General features: G+C 33.9%; 1 protein-coding gene across 5 annotated transcripts in view; it reads left to right on the plus strand.

Moving 5' to 3' along the window:
- The window catches only part of LOC123322664 (sodium/hydrogen exchanger 3), a 37,550-nt gene extending 21,597 nt beyond the window's left edge, over positions 1 to 15,953 (plus strand). For 2 of the 5 annotated variants that reach the window (XM_044910638.1, XM_044910639.1), the window contains exons 12-16: positions 846 to 977; positions 4,319 to 4,378; positions 7,928 to 8,092; positions 10,330 to 10,612; positions 13,851 to 15,953. In XM_044910638.1, coding sequence (XP_044766573.1) covers positions 846 to 977; positions 4,319 to 4,378; positions 7,928 to 8,092; positions 10,330 to 10,612; positions 13,851 to 14,079 — 869 coding nt within the window. In that variant the 3' untranslated portion in view covers positions 14,080 to 15,953. The remainder of the gene's footprint in view (positions 1 to 845; positions 978 to 4,318; positions 4,379 to 7,927; positions 8,093 to 10,329; positions 10,613 to 13,850) is intronic. The other 3 variants (XM_044910640.1, XM_044910641.1, XM_044910642.1) reach the window with 2 other exon arrangements.
- Positions 15,954 to 20,005: the final 4,052 nt, after the last annotated feature.

Genomic DNA, 20,005 nt, shown 5'->3' on the forward strand with positions numbered 1-20,005 from the left:
CCCGGAGTGTGGAAGGATCTGTAGGTCACGGTTGTGTCTCTTCAGTCTCAGGAGGACACACAGTTGCAAGTAGCTCTAAGAAATTATAAATTTGATAGTTTTGTTTTTGTGTCTTTTTGTAGATTTATTCTCGGTAACAGGACACAGCAATGAATGACCATAAATAGAAATTGAAAGAACTTAACTCTCGAAACCAAGTTGGACGCTATCTAATGAATATTTCCACATTTTGTAAAATAAAGGTATTCTTCATATTTTCTCGAATAATGCACCGTTTTTGAATAATTTGATGTTCAAAAATTAAAAAGTATCTGCGAAATTTGAAAAATTGGGTACTTTGGCTGAATACAACAGCAAGATCCACAGATGTGTAGTGTGACATATTTAGAAGGTAATTTTGTTTTTCCAGGGGTGGCACAGCTCATCATGAAAACTTAAAATGGCTATATCTTTTTATCAGGGCCGAATTAGAATAAATGGTATGGGAAAATAGTGTTTCTTTTGACCTCAAGAATTTACTGTTAAAATATTTGTATGAGTCGAAGACTTATCCTTTAGTAATGAACCAATGTAATATATCCAAAATATTTCCAGTCCGTTTGTCTTTTTTAAATGATAATGGCTGTTGACAAAGATCAGCTGTAAAATTTCCCAAGCTTAGCCATTATGTAGACTCCAGGTGTTTTGAAGTTTTCAGTCATACAAATTTTGAATAACTTCAATGAAAACATCATATTTTCCCTTAGATCTTCCGCCATTGTCATGTTTCGAACTCATGAGAGAGCATTAGCAATTCGCGAACAATAAAAAATGTCCATCATTGAACATTAAACGTTCATTTTTAGCCAGTACAGAAACTGACGTGAGCGGTAGTTTCACAAACCAGAAAATACCATTGATGGGATTGAAAATTAAAAAATGTACGTTATCTGAAGCTGTGCTTCCATGGAAAAGGGAACGCCTCACCCTTCCCTATGGTACGGTTTCTAGATGCAGGACCCCTCTTAGAAGAGTAGATTCTGTAGTTTTATAATTAGCATTAGCCGACACGTTGAATGGAATATCGAATTTATGCTTGCTAATTGAGTTGTATTGTAGTTCGCCGCTGCCTTTTATTGCATCCAATTTCATATTCATACACTACACTTACTCAAGCTTCAATTTATGTTTCAATATAATTGAGTACGGTTAATATTCGAAAATGTTGGTATAAATCGATCATTATTACAAGTTCGATATAGCGAGAGCCAGCTGAGGCAGACCCAAAATCCTGAAATTACAGACAATTACAGACAAATGATAACGGTCTAGTTCTTAGGAACAAACACGCAAATGATGATGATGGAATGGCCGTTGTTCATTTCAACATATTTTTTACGAAAATAGCGAAAAATGAGATGAACTTCTTTACCTACTTGTGATGAAAGGTCTAAGAATGTATTTTACCGGATTGTTCGACAAATGGGCTAGCATGCAGGCCACTCTCAGTGGCTGTTTCCGAAACATTTTGGTCTTTTTGCCTGGTTGGCCTGATTATCTTCGACTGAACAATTTCACCACGAAGCTGTTTCCTTATCATTTCCACAGATCCTGTCGTGATCTTGTCGAAAATGATGCATATACAGGGTGTACCAAGTTCGATTTGAAATCTGAAAATTGGGATTCTGATATTGTTCGACATTGTCTACTGAACTAAAATATTCTTGAAGAATGAGCACTTTCAGTTATACGGAGAATGAAAATAATTTTTTCAAGATCTTTTGTCATTTTTCGTTTCTGATATTGAAGAGTTTTCAATCCTCAATATATTTCTGTTCAAATCGTTGTATTCGTCCAAACTGTTTCAAAATATCGAGAAAAAACTGAAAAAAAGAAGATATGCGTGATAACTATTATTTTCGTTATTCCCATTCAAAATATCTTAAGCAAAAACCGTTTTCACATTTTTGAAGTCGGAGGATGTGGGAATATTCTACATTTTCTGAATTTTGAAAATCTTGCACAGGATGTTCCATATGTCGTGTGAAAAATTTGGTTCAAGATTTGACAATAACTTTCGTTTTGCAAAAAATGAAAACCCTATATTTTAATGATTTCGTTGGATTCTGTGAAGAATAATAATGATAATGTTCTCACATGATAATGCTCCTAAAATAAATAATTCCTGAGTTATTTAGGATATTCTAGAAAGAGTCGAAATAAAAATAGTTATTTAATCAATTAGGTTATTAATGATAGCGATTAATGATTGATGATCGAGATCATTAATCGCTCAAATTACAAGATTTCTCTATCGACCACATTTTGAATTGAATGTAAATTCTTGACTGCCAAAATTTTCTATCGATACCTTGTCAAAATTGACACCTTATAAATTTTCTATGTTCATATCGGAACGTTTGTATTTGTGCGGACGATCGAACAATTCAAGATGTCCATAGATGTCATATTCGAGTTGTGACATTTTGAGTAAATCTCATTGATATCGTTCCCTATATCTGTTAAAGAATGTGTGGAGCTGGTGGAAACTGGAGTTGTAGTACATAGATATTATATTGATTACTCTCTTACCATCATAATTTTTCTGCAACCTCCACAATTCATCTTTTCTCAATTCACCCGCTAGGTACTATGAAAATCAATGAGACATATGAAATAATTATTTGGGAAGCTGCTGAATACTTCTATGTTCGATTAACCATGCAATAATGCATTAATAGGAAATTAATTAATTAAAAGGGTTCATTAACAGCTAATTTCGTGTTGAACTGTAATATTATTAGGAAGTCGTCGAAAAAATCTCTTTCATATCAATAATCTATGGTCATAGAAGAAAATTATTATCCCTGTAATTCACAAGTGACGGATCTGATAATCTTATCTGAAATGTTGGTTTTATTCATGCAAATTTTATATTTTGCTTTTTTTCGAATAAATGATTTCAGAAAAGTGTCTGTCACTTGTGGATTATTGGAAAAATTTATCTTCTATGACCCTAGATTATTGATATGAAACAGATTTTATAAAGTATACTCTACGTAAGATATATATTCAGAAAATCCTAAATAATTCCGGAATTACTCATTTCAAGATGAGTATTGACATATCACAACATTCTCATTATTTTTCTTCGCAGAATCCAACGAAATTATAAAAAATTACGGTTCTTATTTGTAAAACGAAAGTTATAGGCAAATCTTGATCCCAATTTTTTCAAAGCATTTGGAACACCCAGTGGCAAGTTTTTCAGAATTCAGGAAATGTACAATTTTTCCACATTCTTCGACTTTAAAAATGTGGAAACCGTTTGATCCTAAGATATTCAGAATACGAATAACAAAAATAATACTGAATAAGCATATATCTTCCTTTTTTTCAGTTTTTTCACGAAATTTTTAAAACCATTTGGACGAATGCAACGATTTGAACAGAAATATATTCACAATTGAATAATCTATCATAGTTATCAGACACGAAAAAATAGAAAAACATTTTTTTTAACATTTACTCACATCCCCTGTATAACTGAAGGGAATAATATTTTAGCTCAATAGATGATGTCGAACAATACCAAAATCCCAATTTTCAGATTTCAAATAAGTCCAGTACTCCAGGAACGTCTAATAGGCCCTCGACCTTGGTACACCCTGTAAAAGACCTGTAACCTTTTTTATGTAGACATGCACCATGCATATGAAACATTTCTTTAGTGCCACCTTCGGGTTGCCCTGTCACTAACTTGATTTTAGTCTAGTGAAAGAGGGAAAAATTTTCACACTTCTTCATCAGTAATGGAAAAAACTGAAAATTACTGTTTTTAGGAAATTTACTTCAGCGTTTCAGCCTGTACTTACGAAACAGAGCTTTTTTGGATAGGTATAGGTTTATGAACCTATAAGTTTTCGAATTTTTTGACGCAGAATATACCATCAAGTTCTTCTAACTCCCTGTATAACATTTTTCAGTGGACTAAGGTACTCTGTAAAATACTGATCAGTTCATCTCATTATCACCATTGAGTATTATTGGGTTAAATACTCAATATTATGTCCTAAGTTGCAATATGTGTAAAACAGAGGGACAGCAAGAAGTGTATAACAATATAGTGATTCCACATTAGGCCCTAATAACGCTACACCCATAAACCACTCAGTATAAATCACCTATATACTAAGACTCAACGTAGTAGTTATTTACCAATTACCGAGATGAAATGCCACACATCACCGCTTAGAATTCTAGTTTTGCATAGCTCATTTGTTGTCTGTTTCCCCGCCTCTCTGAATCAAAATATTTTTATGTCTTTCTCCGTTTCAAGTTGCAGGTGATAACATGATTTCGAGCTCGGGAAAACGATCTTCACGAAGTTCAATAGATGGTAAGTTTCATTTTGTTGAGATCAACAATTTCTGCGTGGATCGCATCAGTAAGAAGTTACTGAACGTAACAAAAAGTAAGAAACAATTCACCAACGTTGAATACGAAACTACTCAGCAACCCTATACAGGGTCTTTCACGAGGAACCTCACCCATAATTTATACGGGAAACTACTGAACGTATTTTCATGAAATTCAGCACTTATAAGTATTCCACGATGCTGATGAAATCTAAAATATTTTCAAGGCATTAGCACCTCCGGTTTTTCCGGAAATGACGTCAACTTCCGTTTTTCAAATTAGAACACCATTTTTTTATTGCAGAAATAGATTCCTTAGAAAATTTCAAGTTATTTTGATGTAACATTTTTCAGTTTTGGTTGAAAAATTCTCTCTGAGCGGGAAAATTCGAAAAAAAAATCGAAAATAGAGCTCCGCTGAAACAAGAATAACTTCGAGGTTTTTGGATGGAAAATTTTCATTTTTGGGATTTTTCAAGATGTAAGATTGATGTATCCACTTTAAAAACCGAAATCGCGATTCATAATACAGGGGGTGAAAAAATCGCTTTCAAAGTTAGGGATGACAAAATCGTGAAAAATCAATTTTTTCAAATTAGAACCCCATTTTTTTATGGCAGATATTGAATCTACGTTGAAAAATAATGTGAGTGTATGCATCACACCCTTGCCCTAAAATGGATATTTTCTGAGTTATTCACAAAAAACTGTTTTTCGTCTTGAATTTTCAGCTATTTCTTTTCCCTTCACGCCAAAAAGATGAAATTTTCAGGAACTGTTATTTGAACCATGCTGTAGATTTTTCACCCCTTCTTGAAACCGACTTCAAGTTACTATTAGGAGAACCATGGCAAATTCTCGCAGTTATAACTAGAGAAGATGCTCAAAGTTTTGACCGTTAATTTCTAGACATTTATTTATACGTCTCAGGAATGCTTCGTGCGTTGCTCTTCTTATTTCATCGGGAGGAAGAGATCTGCAAAAGTGTCTAAAAACCAAATGGAGTTTCAAAACTATGAATCTAAGAATCTAAACAAACCTGAACGCATTTCTGACTCGTTCTATGCAGTCCTCTTTATCAGTCAGGGGAGTTGAGTAGACAATATTTTTCATCCTACCTCAAACATAATAGTCTAAAGGAGTTAAATCGGGAGAACGTGGTGGCCAAAGATGTGGACCATTGTTCGCCAACCATCGATCTTCAAATATCCTGAAGAGGATATTTGACACATTGAGTGAATTGTGTGGAGGCGCGCCATCTTGTTGATACCATAAGTCATTATGGTTCTGTACTAGCGGCTCAATTATTTGAGTCAATATGTCAGAATATCTATCTCCTAAGGGAGAACATTCTTTGAATAATGCAAACATGTGTAGTGTTCTATCTTACCAGTTAAAGTCCCATCATAAATGTGAACATCGAGAATTGCATTATTTTTGATGGCGCAAAAAACATTGAAACTCCAGGTCTCTTGAAAGTTCCATTGTCTGAAGTGGTGGTTGTTCTCTTCATCCCAATAATGACTGTTATGCCTATTGAAAGAACCATTCTTTGTGAATTTAGATTCATCTGTCCAAATTATACAGTCCAAAAAGTTTTCATTCTCTTGAAATCGAATCATCATAGCTTCGCAAAACTCTGTTTTCCTGACGAAATCAGTTTCCTTCAAATGCTGTACCCTATTCCTATTGAATTTATATGGGTGCATTTTATGTTTTTTTAATATTCTCCAAACACTCGATTGAGATAATCCCAGATCAATCTCGGCATCTTCGAGAGAATTTTGAGGATTCACACGAAAATATGCAAGAACTGTAATTTCGTTGTTCTCATCTACTACACTTTTTTCTCTGTGTATAGTTTTCTTAACGAAAGATCCGACATTTCTCAAGTTTGTCATGGTTCTGTTAATGGTATCTCTCGTAGGTCTGGGTCGGTCAGGAAACCTCTCAATGAACAGTCGAATCGTTCTATCTACAACTTTATTACATTCTCCATGAAGTAGAATGAGATTTAAATAATCTTCATTGGTAAAATTAGGCATAGTGATCGATTTTATAACTTAATACGAATTATCACCAAATTAATAGTAAACACAAAATGCTACTGAATAAAGAGGAATTTGGCAGATGTAATTAATGATATCTATCATTAAAAAAAAAAGAATGTAAAACATGGTAAGTTTTTGCATATGGTTCATAAGGAATTATTTATTTATCACTGGAGAGAAAACCGATGGCCGATTAGTTGAAATGAAGAGGTTTCCGATACAAATTCGAATCAAAATTCGCCATCTATTTAGGAACAACCTGTAACTTTTTTCTCTTGCATATTAGGGTAGTAAAATCTAAAACATGGTTTAAGTAACAGTTCCTGAAAATTTCATCTTTTTGGCGTGAAGGGAAAAGAAATAGCTGAAAATTCAAGACGAAAAAACAGTTTTTTGTGAATAACTCAGAAAATATCCACTTTAGGGCAAGGTTGTGATGCATACACTCACATTATTTTTTAACGTAGATTCAATATCTGCCATGAAAAAATGGGGTTCTAATTTGAAAAAATTGATTTTTCACGATTTTGTCATCCCTAACTTTGAAAGCGATTTTTTCACCCCCTGTATCATGAATCGCGATTTCGATTTTTAAAGTGGATACATCAATCTTACATCTTGAAAAATCCCAAAAATGAAAATTTTCCATCCAAAAACCTCGAAGTTATTCTTGTTTCAGCGGAGCTCTATTCTCGATTTTTTTTTCTAATTTTCCCGCTCAGAGAGAATTTTCCAACCAAAACTGAAAAATGTTACATCAAAATAACTTGAAATTTTCTAAGGAATCTATTTCTGCAATAAAAAAATGGTGTTCTAATTTGAAAAACGGAAGTTGACGCCATTTCCGGAAAAACCGGAGGTGCTCATGCCTTGAAAATATTTTAGATTTCATCAGCATCGTGAAATACTTATAAGTGCTGAATTTCATGAAAATACGTTCAGTAGTTTCCCGTATAAATATGGGTGAAGTTCCTCGTGAAAGACCCTGTATAATATGGTTATTTTCAAAGAACATTTTTAGTGTTTCATTTATTGACTAAACACAGTCTAAATTTGAATCAATTACCTAGAATAAGGACGGAGCTATAGTCCTTTATGTAGGTACCTCAATCTGTCAAAATATTGATAAAACGTCGAATTTCTCGAAAACTGTTGGGAATTCAGACATATTTGTGTTATCAAACTCATATTCACATTCAACAAGGAATGTATAGTTATAAATAATTTTAGGAGATGCTCTACTCAAAAAGAGGAAAGTTTTATTTGAAACTCTTTTTTGACAAGTTAATAGAATTAGAGTAATCGACCTATAGCGCGGACACCCTGTACATTCCCCTATGACTTGGCATTTTCAGATATCATCTCAGAACCACAGCGCAGGAGGTGATGACCATTTGATCGGATTCATATCACAACCAAATCGAGGATGAAGGTGGTCGAGTTATTATTTGATTATGTAAACCCTTATTTTTTTTACAGGTGGAGATTTGATGCGAGTGACCACACCTACTGCTACCGAGACTATGCTACCTTGGAAACGTGGCGAAGAAGAGAACTCAGCACCCCTACAACAATCAGAATTTCCTGCTTGGGCGTCCAACAAAGAGTACCTAGCTTACAACTCTCCATCAGCAACTTTCCTAGGTGAGTTGATAAATCAATACCTTATGGCTTATGGGATTCAGAAAAAAAGACAGCAAAGGACACATGCGTTTACCCTTCGTCGATATAATATTCGTGGCGACTCACTCACTATCGTGGCAACTCTCTATCCTTGCGCTCATATCCTTCTTCACATGAGAAATGAGATGTAGCTATTCATACAGGTAGTCAAGATGCCGTAAAAGCACTGAGCTCCTATGTCATTGATTCAAAGCTGCTTTGGGAGTGCCGGAACTAACTCAATGAGGTAGGGAAGAAAAATAAGGTCTTGTTTATCTGGGTTCCCGGTCATTCGGGAATCGTAGGAAACGAAGAAGCCAATACACTTGCCAGAGAGAGCGCACAAACGCCACTCACTGGCCCAAAACCCTTCTGTGGTATAGGAAAATGCACCTACAAGAAGGAGTTTATGGAGAAGGAGAAAGCCGAAAGGGAAAAACTCTGGCTGAATCTCCCAGGGATGGATCACTCCAAAAAGTTCCTTTGGAACTTTGAAACTTCTAGATCCAAAAAATATCTGGATATCAGTAAGAACCAGCTACACCTATTCACTGGCTTTCTCAGAGGAAATTGTCGCCTAAAGAAGCATCTGTTGAGAATGAGTTTGTCGAACACTGACGAGTTCAGATTCTGTGGAGAGGAGGAAGAAACTCCTATTCACCTGGTTACGGAATGCTATGCCATTGCAAACCAAAGGAAAGAGTGCTTTGGACAAGAAACTTGTAGGAGTGGGAAATTATCCTCGTTGAAGCCGTCCCAGATATTGGATTTCATCAGATCTCTGGAACTGGAAGGCGAGCTGTAAGGGGCGCGATGAGAACAGGGGGCACAATAAGGTCGCAGTGTACTGTAATCCCTTCTAACTATATCCTTCTTAACATAGTGCAATATTGCATACGTTTACTCCATTCACTTTTATTTTAGCACTCGGTTGGCCATGGGAATTTCACACATTTCACTCTGTATAGTACGAAAATGTGAAGTTATGACGATTGTCAAAACATTTTTGGGTTTTAAATCAATGCTATGTTGCCCGTTCTACGTAAAAGTTTCTGTTATTACGTATTTTATCACAATGTCGAATCTCTTCGGAAAATATGTGACGAACATAATTGAAGTTTATACAAACTGATTGAAGGCATACCAAATCCAGTTATTTGCATGGAAAATACAAGAGATCAGTATAATATCATAACATGCAATAGCTTGAGGAGAGTTTATGTTCGTTTTCTTCCTTGGCTAAAGTGTGAATACGTTACGTCCGTTGTAGATTTCAAAAATATTAACCCGAAGATGAAATGCATATGATGCAGTGTTTGGGAATGGGTATCTCTCGAAGGAATTGACAGATAATTATAAGAATGTTAAATTCTCCAACAAAAATCAAAGGAAGTTTCAAGTCAAGATGAACTTCACCTTTGAACAAAAATTTCACATGAATAAACAATTAACAGGACAATTAAAACTGGCACGTAATTGTTCATCTCAATACATAGATATAATAATAATAATAATTAGGTTTTTATAATAATAATAATAATTAAGACATTTACAATGTATAGGACAAGTCAAATGAAAAATAGAAAAATCAATTTTCGGGAACTTATTGTACGATGACATTCAACGAAAATCCTGTAAGTAAACTTTTCGCATTAATTCACTCAAACATAAAATTCTCAAATGCCACCACTTTTTTGGGTCTCCCAATAGAAGGAAATTCTTTGTCATCCTCTTCATTCACAATCTTTCTGATTGTTGAAACATTCAGCTGAAATATAAGTCTTTTAGATTCAAATGAAACATTACATAAATTCTCTTACATTCAATATGTTCGCTACCGTCTGATGTATTGTGGATTTTAGAATATCAGGGTATGAGCGGACCTGAATTCAAAATAGCACTTCCTGAAATCCTGTTTCTGTTTTCACTCACTTTCGGCATTTTTGTAATAAAAATTGATATTAGTTGTGGCAACGGCGTTATGACATAAACGACATTTCATGAGTGCCAACATTACTCCGTTCTAGTTACAAAAACTTGGGAAAATTATTTCATGGCCAACCGACTGCTAAAATAAATTTGAATGGAGTATAGTTTAGTTAGCACAGTGTGTGTTTTCAAAGACCCACCCTGATAAAACAAGCAAAAGGCTAACCCTTATTTTTTCTTGAAATACTTCTCAAAAATGTCGATTTTTTTAAGCAACTATTTTTTTTCAGGCGGAATAGAGAATCATCGATCCTCAGTCATCGGACTATTCAGGAGAGAAAGTGTAGGATCTGAACACTACAGCAGTAACGACTCCACCCCTAAAAAGGAACGACGCGAATCATCAGGTACTTATAATACCCCGACCACGTCGATTGACGATAGGAATCCGGATCCCTTAGGGGTTGTGCAAAAAACCCTGTCGGCTAACACCATTCCGCCACTGCCTCAACCCCCACAAACACCCGGACAACGAAGACAAAACAGGAGAGGGTCTATGCTCGAGCTAACTGGGTGCGTTCATGATCAGAAATCAGTCGAAATACGACAATTTTCGAAAAAATTAAAATTTCTGAAAATCATCATCCTCATAGAGGAGTGTTTTATTATAATATTGTTTCAACACGCATATTTCTTGCCGAATGGTGAGAGAATATGTGAGGTAATTGCAGTGTTTTCGATCGCAATCTGGGAGAAATAGCAAGAAGATTCATTTATTCGTCTCATTTTATTTATTTTTTCAGAATTCAGTAGAGCCATGTGGAAAACAGACCAGTTTTTTTACCTTCCAGCAAGAATCTTTATTTTTAACAGATAATACGATTTTGTTTTTAAACCACGACACATGTTTCGCTACCAAAATAGCATCTTCAGGTGTGTGAAGCTAAACTCTTACCTGAAGTTGCTATTGTGATAGCGAAGCACTCGTCGTTGTTTAAAAACTCATTTTGTGGAAATCCAATAATCTGTTTTAAGTTCAATAGGGAATTCTCCTCAATTTGGATTATCACCGCATATGCAAGTTTAAACTGAATAATTATGAGTTTCATTCATGAATTTTTCAAATGCACCGCTGAAACTATTCAAAATCATTCTTCAAATAAGAGGTTTTAAAATTGAAATCGTTTCGTTTCTAGTTTACTATTTGGCAACAGCGCCTACTAGAAAATAAAAATAACAATGGCTTGTTTATAAAATAACAGCTGTTGATTTACAGCCATCATAAGGCGCGTACTCACTGGCGAGCCTCAACAGCAACCGGTCATAAAAATCCCATAAAATTTTACGACCTTCCTCGTTAGTAGCAGACTTCATATACAGCCATCTTTGTCTATTTCATCAAGATAGTGTATTGGTTGTCCTTTATTATCAATGCATATTTCAGTCGATGCTGCCAACTTGTGCAAAAGAAACGACGCTTTAAATTTTAAATACCCATTTTTATTTTTCATTTTTAAGTACTTGAAAGAACTTTTTTTTTGGATAACGATTGGAAGGGTTATTTCAAAATGTGCTTCAAAAATTTTGCGTTTCATGAAAAAATGGCAACAGACAATGAAGTTTTCAATCAAATGGGATTTCTAACTGTTTTACAATTTCCAAGGAATTCAACAACACTGTTAATGTGTAGTGGTTCCAAAGACATTGTGGCCCAGTAAAAAGTATCTTAAGGTGATATCCATTGCCAAAGTAGGAAGCACTATGATACTAACCATATCATGAAACGCCCGTGTACCAAAAGTGATATTCGTATCACCGGATTCTGAGGTGAAAAAAAAATTTTAGGGGAGAATTATTGGTTTATATCTATAAATTTGAAAGAGGTGACCTCCTGGAAAAATAAAAATAGGGGTCTTCTCGATAAGATAATCTGTACAAATTTTGTTTTATTAATTTCTTGACTGAACTTTGAATCTTCATCGTAACAATATTTCCTCTCGATATTTCTTGAGAGAGGTTTATTTCAGTAAAATTACAGTAGATAACGTATTGTATCTCATTCAGATGGAAAATATCCCAATTCGCAGGGTGAGTTCAAACTATTCATACAGAATTCGAAGTCTGGCGAAATCAATACTTCAACGCGTGCGGCATAAGAGGAGGATTAAAATCTTCATTTAAGAGGGAATTATACCAAGGGACTTTTCAGGTGCGGTTAAAGTGAACTTTTTCCGATTCCCTTTACACAATACATAGACAGAAAATAATTCAACTAGGTGATATTGCCCGAAAGTGGAAATTTTCAGTGTGAAAATATCCAAGAGGTTTACTACACAATACTTGAAAAGAAAATATAGAATTTCAATTTCGAAGATTCATTCCGCTGGTTTTCATGTTTATTTTTATCTGATTATTTTTGATGGAAATGTCTGATTTTTTTCCGGAAAAATGTGAAAAATAATTCTTTTTCTACAAACGTCAAAAAATGACAAGGTTCGAGCATTGACAACGATATGCGAAGAGACCCTTTTTTTCATTTTCCTTCGTTACCATGACACCGTGCGCGAATTGGTGTGCGAAATACTTACTTCACACACTGCATGTAAACTATGTGGGATTTTTATATCATAACCTTTAGATTCCTCAATCTAGCGAAAATCCAAGAAATCATTCATTTATTGATGTATAACAATAAATTAAGGCTTTCAAATTGTGAGAAAATTTAACACTACCTTATTTTATTTATTATTCACAATGTTAACATTAATGGTGCAGCCAGTGCACGAACCAATAATTAGGTATTCCTAAACCGTATAACTCAGATTCAGCTCGTGATATCGTAGATTTGAGAGTTGGATAAGACTATCCATTTTTGATTTGCAAGCAACTTCCGTAGAGGTGACAGCACTTGATCCTGAAATTTCAATACTCTTTTTCATATTAAGCTAAACATGTTACTTATTTTAGAATAATATTTTTGACGTTTGTAGAAAAAATTTTGTTTGCATCTCATGCGCCAAATACTTTGGTGACCTCGACTATTTTTTTAACTCGGCTGCGCCTCGTTAAAAAAATCAGTTCTCGATCACCAAAGTAGCATTTCGCGCACTAGATACAAAAATAACTATGTTCGTTTCCGAATATTATATGATCGGCTTTGCCCAATGGACTACATGAAAATTCCTTGAAAACCACATATCAATAGGAGGTCTGTAGCGGGAGAAAAATGTAATTGAAATTTGAGGGGGGTGTAATTCCCTTTTAAGGTGATTTGTGGCTGATTGCACCGATTCAGTAAATAATTATGTATTGAATTTTGAATTCTTGAATCATGTTTAGAACGATTTCTATAACAGGGTATTAAAAGGGTAATCATACCACACTAACATCAATATTTCTAATTTCGATGTTTAACTTCAACAGCATCTTTGATATAAACTTAGGAATTTAAGTAGTGCTTCTGAAAAATGTGCAATTACTACCTCTTAAAACCCACCAAACATCATTCGCATATATTTATGGATTGCAGGGCAAGAGATTTTAAGGAAAACACTTCGGAAAACGTCAAAAAGTATTTGCTGACAAAAAATATTTAGCAACTATCATTATTTTCTTGGAGAATCACCCTTTAAATAACTCATTCACTAACAATCTTGCATAATACATATTGGCCTTCGAAAAATCTCGTTAAATCTAAAGAATCATGTCGATAAATTAATCTCGTATGCTAACTATATAGTTTGAGTCTTTTTGTGTGTTTAGTTAAACCTGAAATAACACTTTTATGGATTATCGATTCTGTCTTTTCCAGATCAATAAAACAAGTAACCATACCAGAAGAAAGTGGGAACCGAAACGGAGCCATCAGAAAATCGTCTTGGTTGCAACCAAACACTAGTGGTAGAGTAAAGTCCGCTGCTAGTAAACAGCCTAGTTTTGGCACCAAGCTAATCGGAACAGTTTCATCTCCCTCCGATTCCGAAACAGAAAGTGATCATTCAGATGCCGATATAGAATGTCTTATGAAAACTGTATTGTAAATAAGTGTTAGGAAAGGTACCTTCACCAATTCGTACCAACAGAAAATGACCCGATGGCTTGAAAACAAGAGGGCTAACATTGAAAGAAGCTGAATATCAGCAATTATGCCAAGACAACAATTCACTTGTACAGATTTCGTTTTCATACAGAGCGGCCCAAATAAAATTGCTCAGCTGAAGATTTCCGTAAGTAGGATTTTCCAAAAAATTTCTATTTGGGTCAGTTTTTATTTGAAGGAAAATCTTTTGATTGCGAATTCGTTTGTATACTATAATCCTCTTCAGTGAGGTTTGGCAACCCCCTCAAGAATATGAAAGTAAATAGGGGTCGATTGCTATATTATTCTGGAGGTTCTACAATTTCCATTGAAGTTTCTGAGAAGAAGAAGGAGTTTTATTAAGAAAACCGAATATCTACTTATGCCTCAAAGCGTCAACATAATTCCCTCAAGAGTGATACATTCATTGCAATACTGTGCTGACTTTTCGATGCTCTTGTGTGTCTTTGAGCTCAAAAAAGATAAAAAAATCCCCAAACTTGATTCGTTCAGAAACTTGGACAATTAATAATCTCCGTACCTTACCTCCAACAGATATTTTGAAGCATATTCATAAATAAAACTGGCAAACTCTCGAATTTGTAATTGAAAGATGTCCCCAAAAATAAAAATTTAGCTGTCTCTTGAAAACTTACGAAAATATCCATCTGGACACTTTTATGAGGGCCACCACGTATATTGATGGGAGAGATAAAATAGTTGGAAGATTGTACAAATTCCGTGAGCCATAAAGATATATAACCGAAAAATAATGATTGAAAAAATTTTTAATTACTAATCTGCAGGGAAGCACCAATTTTCGAATCTGCTGTTCGCGTGGACTTCGAAAAAAATGTTGAAGTGATACGACAGATCGATACAGAGAAATTTTTGAGTGTTAATGAAAAAGATATCACTCATATTTTAAGTGCGAAATATTTCGAAAGTGTTGGAAGAAAAAACTATTTTAGGAATCATTTTAGACTGTTGCTTTATATTTGAAACGAAAAATGGAAAAGTAGTATATGATGTGGTATTTTGCTCCCAGAATTTAAATGAAACTTTTTTCATGCTAAATTTTTATAATGAATATTACGTACTATTCGACTCCATATACCACTTCAAATTCGTTTTTTAATTCGGTTTTTCCAAATACATACATACACATAAAATACTTGTATAGAACGTTATACATAGGACGCAGAAATAAATGAGGGATATTCAGATGATAGTCAAAGTTATTTAACATTTATATCTACGGTATTTGAGAAAAATTCGGTTTTACGAGTAAAAGGACAGACGAAAACCGTGAATAAAGTACATTGAGCTGAGTTGAAAAACACATCTTATGTGTGTCTTAGGTACTCCGTTTTTTTTTAATTTCTGAAATTTTCGTTTGTCTGTAACTGCTGAAATTCTCGATCGATTCGACTGTTGATTCATTATCAGATTGGAGTTGTTAGTTTCAATGAAACAAAAATTTAAAATTGGACAAAGCTCAGGACCGAACTCATTAAGGCTATATTCGAATTCAAACTCCTGAAAAACACCCAGTATGTAGTTTTTCATCATAATTTTCGAATTTTAGTTTTGATGAATCGTTGAAATGCCCCATACGTGGATCATTCTCAATGAATGTTTTGTGGTCGAACGCCTCTTGAAAAAACAGCCCTGCATAAAAATGGATTTGGAAATGTTCAACTGACTTTTTTCGCTCTCAAAATATGGCTTGCATTTGTTTTTGATATTCATAACATATCTATGGTTTTTCAGAATTGTCATTTACAGTGATAATAAGCTATATTATTGATGATGAACACAGGTAGAAATATAATATAAATTATACAGGGTGATTAATAACTATTGAAACATAGGCTGAAGGCAGATTGTTTGGACCAAAATATGGCCATAGGACCAAATATACCTCAATAAAATATTGCTGTGGAAAAAGATAGAGGGGGTTAAAGTTGAATTTTTTTTTTTCGTTTTTTGCCAATAGTTCCACTGTTTTCACGTTTTCAAGAAAAACACAAATGAATAGTTCAGAGCATCGGAAGAGGATTTGAAGTATCGATTTATTTATTTTATTTATGTATTTCGACGATTAAGCATAATTAAAAACAATGTAACATAAAAAGAATAAACTTAAATTAAAAGTTCAACGTGGCTTCCTTCGACTTCTAAGCCTTTTCTTATTCTTTTAATAAAGGACTTTCGAACTTTGAAGAAAATATTATTCTGTCCCCTTATGAAAAATCAAACTCGAACGCCCTCTATCTTTTTCCACAGCAATATTTTATTGGGGCATATTTGGTCCTATCGTCATATTTTGGTCCAAACAATCTGCCCTTAGCCTATGTCCCAATAGTTATGAATCACCCTGTATATTAATTGAAATATAAATTTTTAGAGTAATAGCGAAACGAAAATTAGAATAATTTCCAACAAAACCCTGTATATGGGGAACGGAGTACCTAAGAAACATTTGGGGTGTTTTGAACTCAGCTCAATGCTGTGTCCGTTTATTCGAGAAGCAACCTGTATAACTGGAATAAACGGTTTTTCAATTCGCAAGATTTTTACATGGGATTTCATCTGTTGAATGCGGGAACAGAAATGAACAATAAACGAAGTGAATGTAAAAGTCAATATTCAGGTTCTGAGTGTGGGATGAAATTCTTCATATTTCAAGATATGGATTATTACGGTTCGAGTGTTTTAAAAATAGATATATTATGATAATAATGATTATATGAATATACTCGTACTCACATTTACCTATTACAATAACACAATTTCTACATATCTTCGATTAATAAGCATCCAATGGAAAATATTCTCCAAACTTTTTTTTTAAATTTGTAGAGTAAATTATATTCCCGATATAAATTCTGTAACCGCCAATTTTATACCTTCCTAAAATATGCATTGAAAAAATAATCATCCAATATGTTTGAACTACATCAGATTAACCCAAGTATGAATATTATTACTATTTATTTACTAACCAGGAAGTGAGATGAACTCACCTCAATAACTAAGGAGGAAAAGTCATATTTTTATATTTATATTCTAGAACATTTTTTGGACTAATTATTACTTACATTAGCTCAATCCAAACCATATTCAAACCTTAATTCTATCGTATCTGAATCCACATTTCTATTTATTCATGTATCGTCCGAAATCATTCAATATATATAGGGAACAACCCTGTGCACTAGGATTATAAAGGTTCAAGAGGAAGTCAGCAAAAGGAACTTCTTTCAATTATAAAGACCTTCGAATCAATACAATTTTTGTTAAAAGTGCCTTACATATGAAATAAAATAAGATGGTTGAGTATCGTAAGACTAAACCTAGAGATAACAGGGTTTGTTCCATTGCTACCAGATAAGAACCATTCGTATGACTCTCAACATAATTTACAGTTTTATCACTGGCATTGAAATACATTCAAGTAACATTTTTAAAATGTAATAAACATAAGGTTTTATCGCGAAAACTGAATAAATCATAATTGCGAATTGAATATAAGTGAAGGATAATTCAAGCCAAACTGGAATAGTTTACTTAGTAAGATTCAGTTGTAGTAATCCCAGCTTCCGTAGTGAACGAGGATAAAATTTGATTGAGGATCATCATCACGATGATATAGACATGTTACATGTCTATTATAGACATTGCTTAGAATTTGGAGGGGAGAACTTTCAAGATAAGCATTTAATATAACTATAGATTACATCCCAAAATATTCGAATGTGCATACATATTCTTTCAAATTCTTCAATAGACAGTACAGTCATTTTGGTATTCAAGTTAGACACTTCGTTTCTCAAAACTGGGTTTTTGGAGATTCCACATAACACTGTCAAATTTTTCCGTATTTCATACAAATAGGTTTTTTCCATATCATAATATTACCTTATACTATCTAATGAGCCAAAGTCAACAACCAATATAGGAAAGTATATAACAAAAAACTGAATTATTTGATTTTTGATATACCTTCTGTCTGAGAAACTGAACTTAGTTTTTCTTAATTATCTGTCATTTTAAACATTTTTCCAGATGTGGGGAGTAAGCTTATTGATGTCATCACATCTGAGAAAAATTTAGTACAGTGCATCCATAAAAACATTTCAAAAAATAATTATTTGGTGGATGCGCCTATTTCATGAACATGTAATTCTGAATTGTTAGGCCAACAAGAAAATCTCCAAACTATCAAATGGAAGTGTAATGTGATTATGCCATTTGTCATAACAATGCTTTTTAGGCAATCTTTTCCTATTATTTTATTGAACTTCAGCTCACAAATCTTTTATTTCTTTTCAGCTATCATTATGCGATGAGTCGAATCAGGATTTCAGGGTTCTAAAATCATTCTGTTTTCCTTAATACTAAAAGGACATATTAAAAACTTAATTTCAGTGAGTAATGGAAATGAGCCACAATTCCCAAAATGAGAATAATTTTAATAATATTAATTGTGTACCAAAATGACCGTCTATGAAAACCAGTTCTGTCAATAGCAGTCAATAGCCTTTAGGAGAAAATTGGTGAAACAGTGTAAAATTATTCCAAATTTCAACTTTTCTAATGCTTGTCAATGAAATCTTCTGCATCCCTCGTGGGTTCATATTTATAAACCACATACTAAAAAGTTACTCAATTATAGTTAGTGTATCAATCATAGGTAGCTATATCGCATTTTCGAAAGGTGTGAATTCATTCGATGGACAAAAGAGTTATTACTGTAATGATGCAGAATATAAGGTGATTACTTTTATAGAATCTATTTTCTATAGTGCTGGATGATTTGTTGTTATTGATTCTTTAAAGTGAAATAAATTTTTGCCAAAAGTATTGCAGTACTGAATTTCCCAATAATAATCATATTTCATATCACTTCTCTACGTAACTGATGGGATATAATAGAGAAAATTCATTTCTGTTTCGGAAGGACAGGATCCCAACGATAGTGAGAGAAAATAGGTACTCCATCCTCAGTTCCGGTTGTGCTTTTTGAGCTATCTGTGTACTAGTATTTGGTATTTATTTCAAAAAGTTCGCACCTTACTCTCACAAACTTGGAACTTCGAGGTTTTCCACAAAAACCTAAGGAAAGCCACTCCTACAACTGATGATAATCTTTTTGATTCAAATGGCAATTCTACTTTCTGAGTAGTAGGTTTTTCTCACCTCTTTAAGTTTCAGTGCGGTCACAAATCTAGGTCCGTAACCCATCCATAGAAAAACAATATTTTCCCTGAAAGTTCCCTACTCCCTAACTCTTCTCCTTCGGAAGTGAATTAACAGAGATCTTCATGGGGCGCTGATACTTACCAATTAACTCTTTCAAGCTTAGTTTTTGCTTTGCTTCATCCTCATACTGCTCGGTTTGTCAGTGCTTATGCCCATAAAATTGATTCGGGTTTTGTTTCCGTGGGAATTACTATTGATGTTTCCGTAGGAATTACTACTAGAACCATTCACCAACAAGTTTCTGTCACCCTCTGATACCCGACCCGTAGAAGTCATGGGATAAATTTCATTTCATGCTGAATTCATTTTCGATTATTATTATATTATGCTCCTGACATTCCGTTAAAAATTCGTCAAGACCGAGCGGTTGCACTGAGCTCGATGAAATTTTCAGATTTATCACTTGAAGAGTTGCTCTTTTCCAATATATATCATATTTAGATTTACGATGATTTTTTCGAGCATACGCGTGTCGATAATTGACTTTCGAAGAACTGGCAAAAAGATGTCTGTTGAAAATTCGTCAAGAGCGTTTCCACTGCGGAAGATTTAATTTCGAGATTTATCACTAGAAGAGTTGCTCTTTCTTAGTAGGTATCACTTTCAGCTCTACGATAAAA

This window comes from Coccinella septempunctata, chromosome 1 (genome assembly GCF_907165205.1).
Source record: "Coccinella septempunctata chromosome 1, icCocSept1.1, whole genome shotgun sequence".
In the NCBI taxonomy this organism is placed as follows: Eukaryota; Metazoa; Arthropoda; class Insecta; order Coleoptera; family Coccinellidae; genus Coccinella; species Coccinella septempunctata.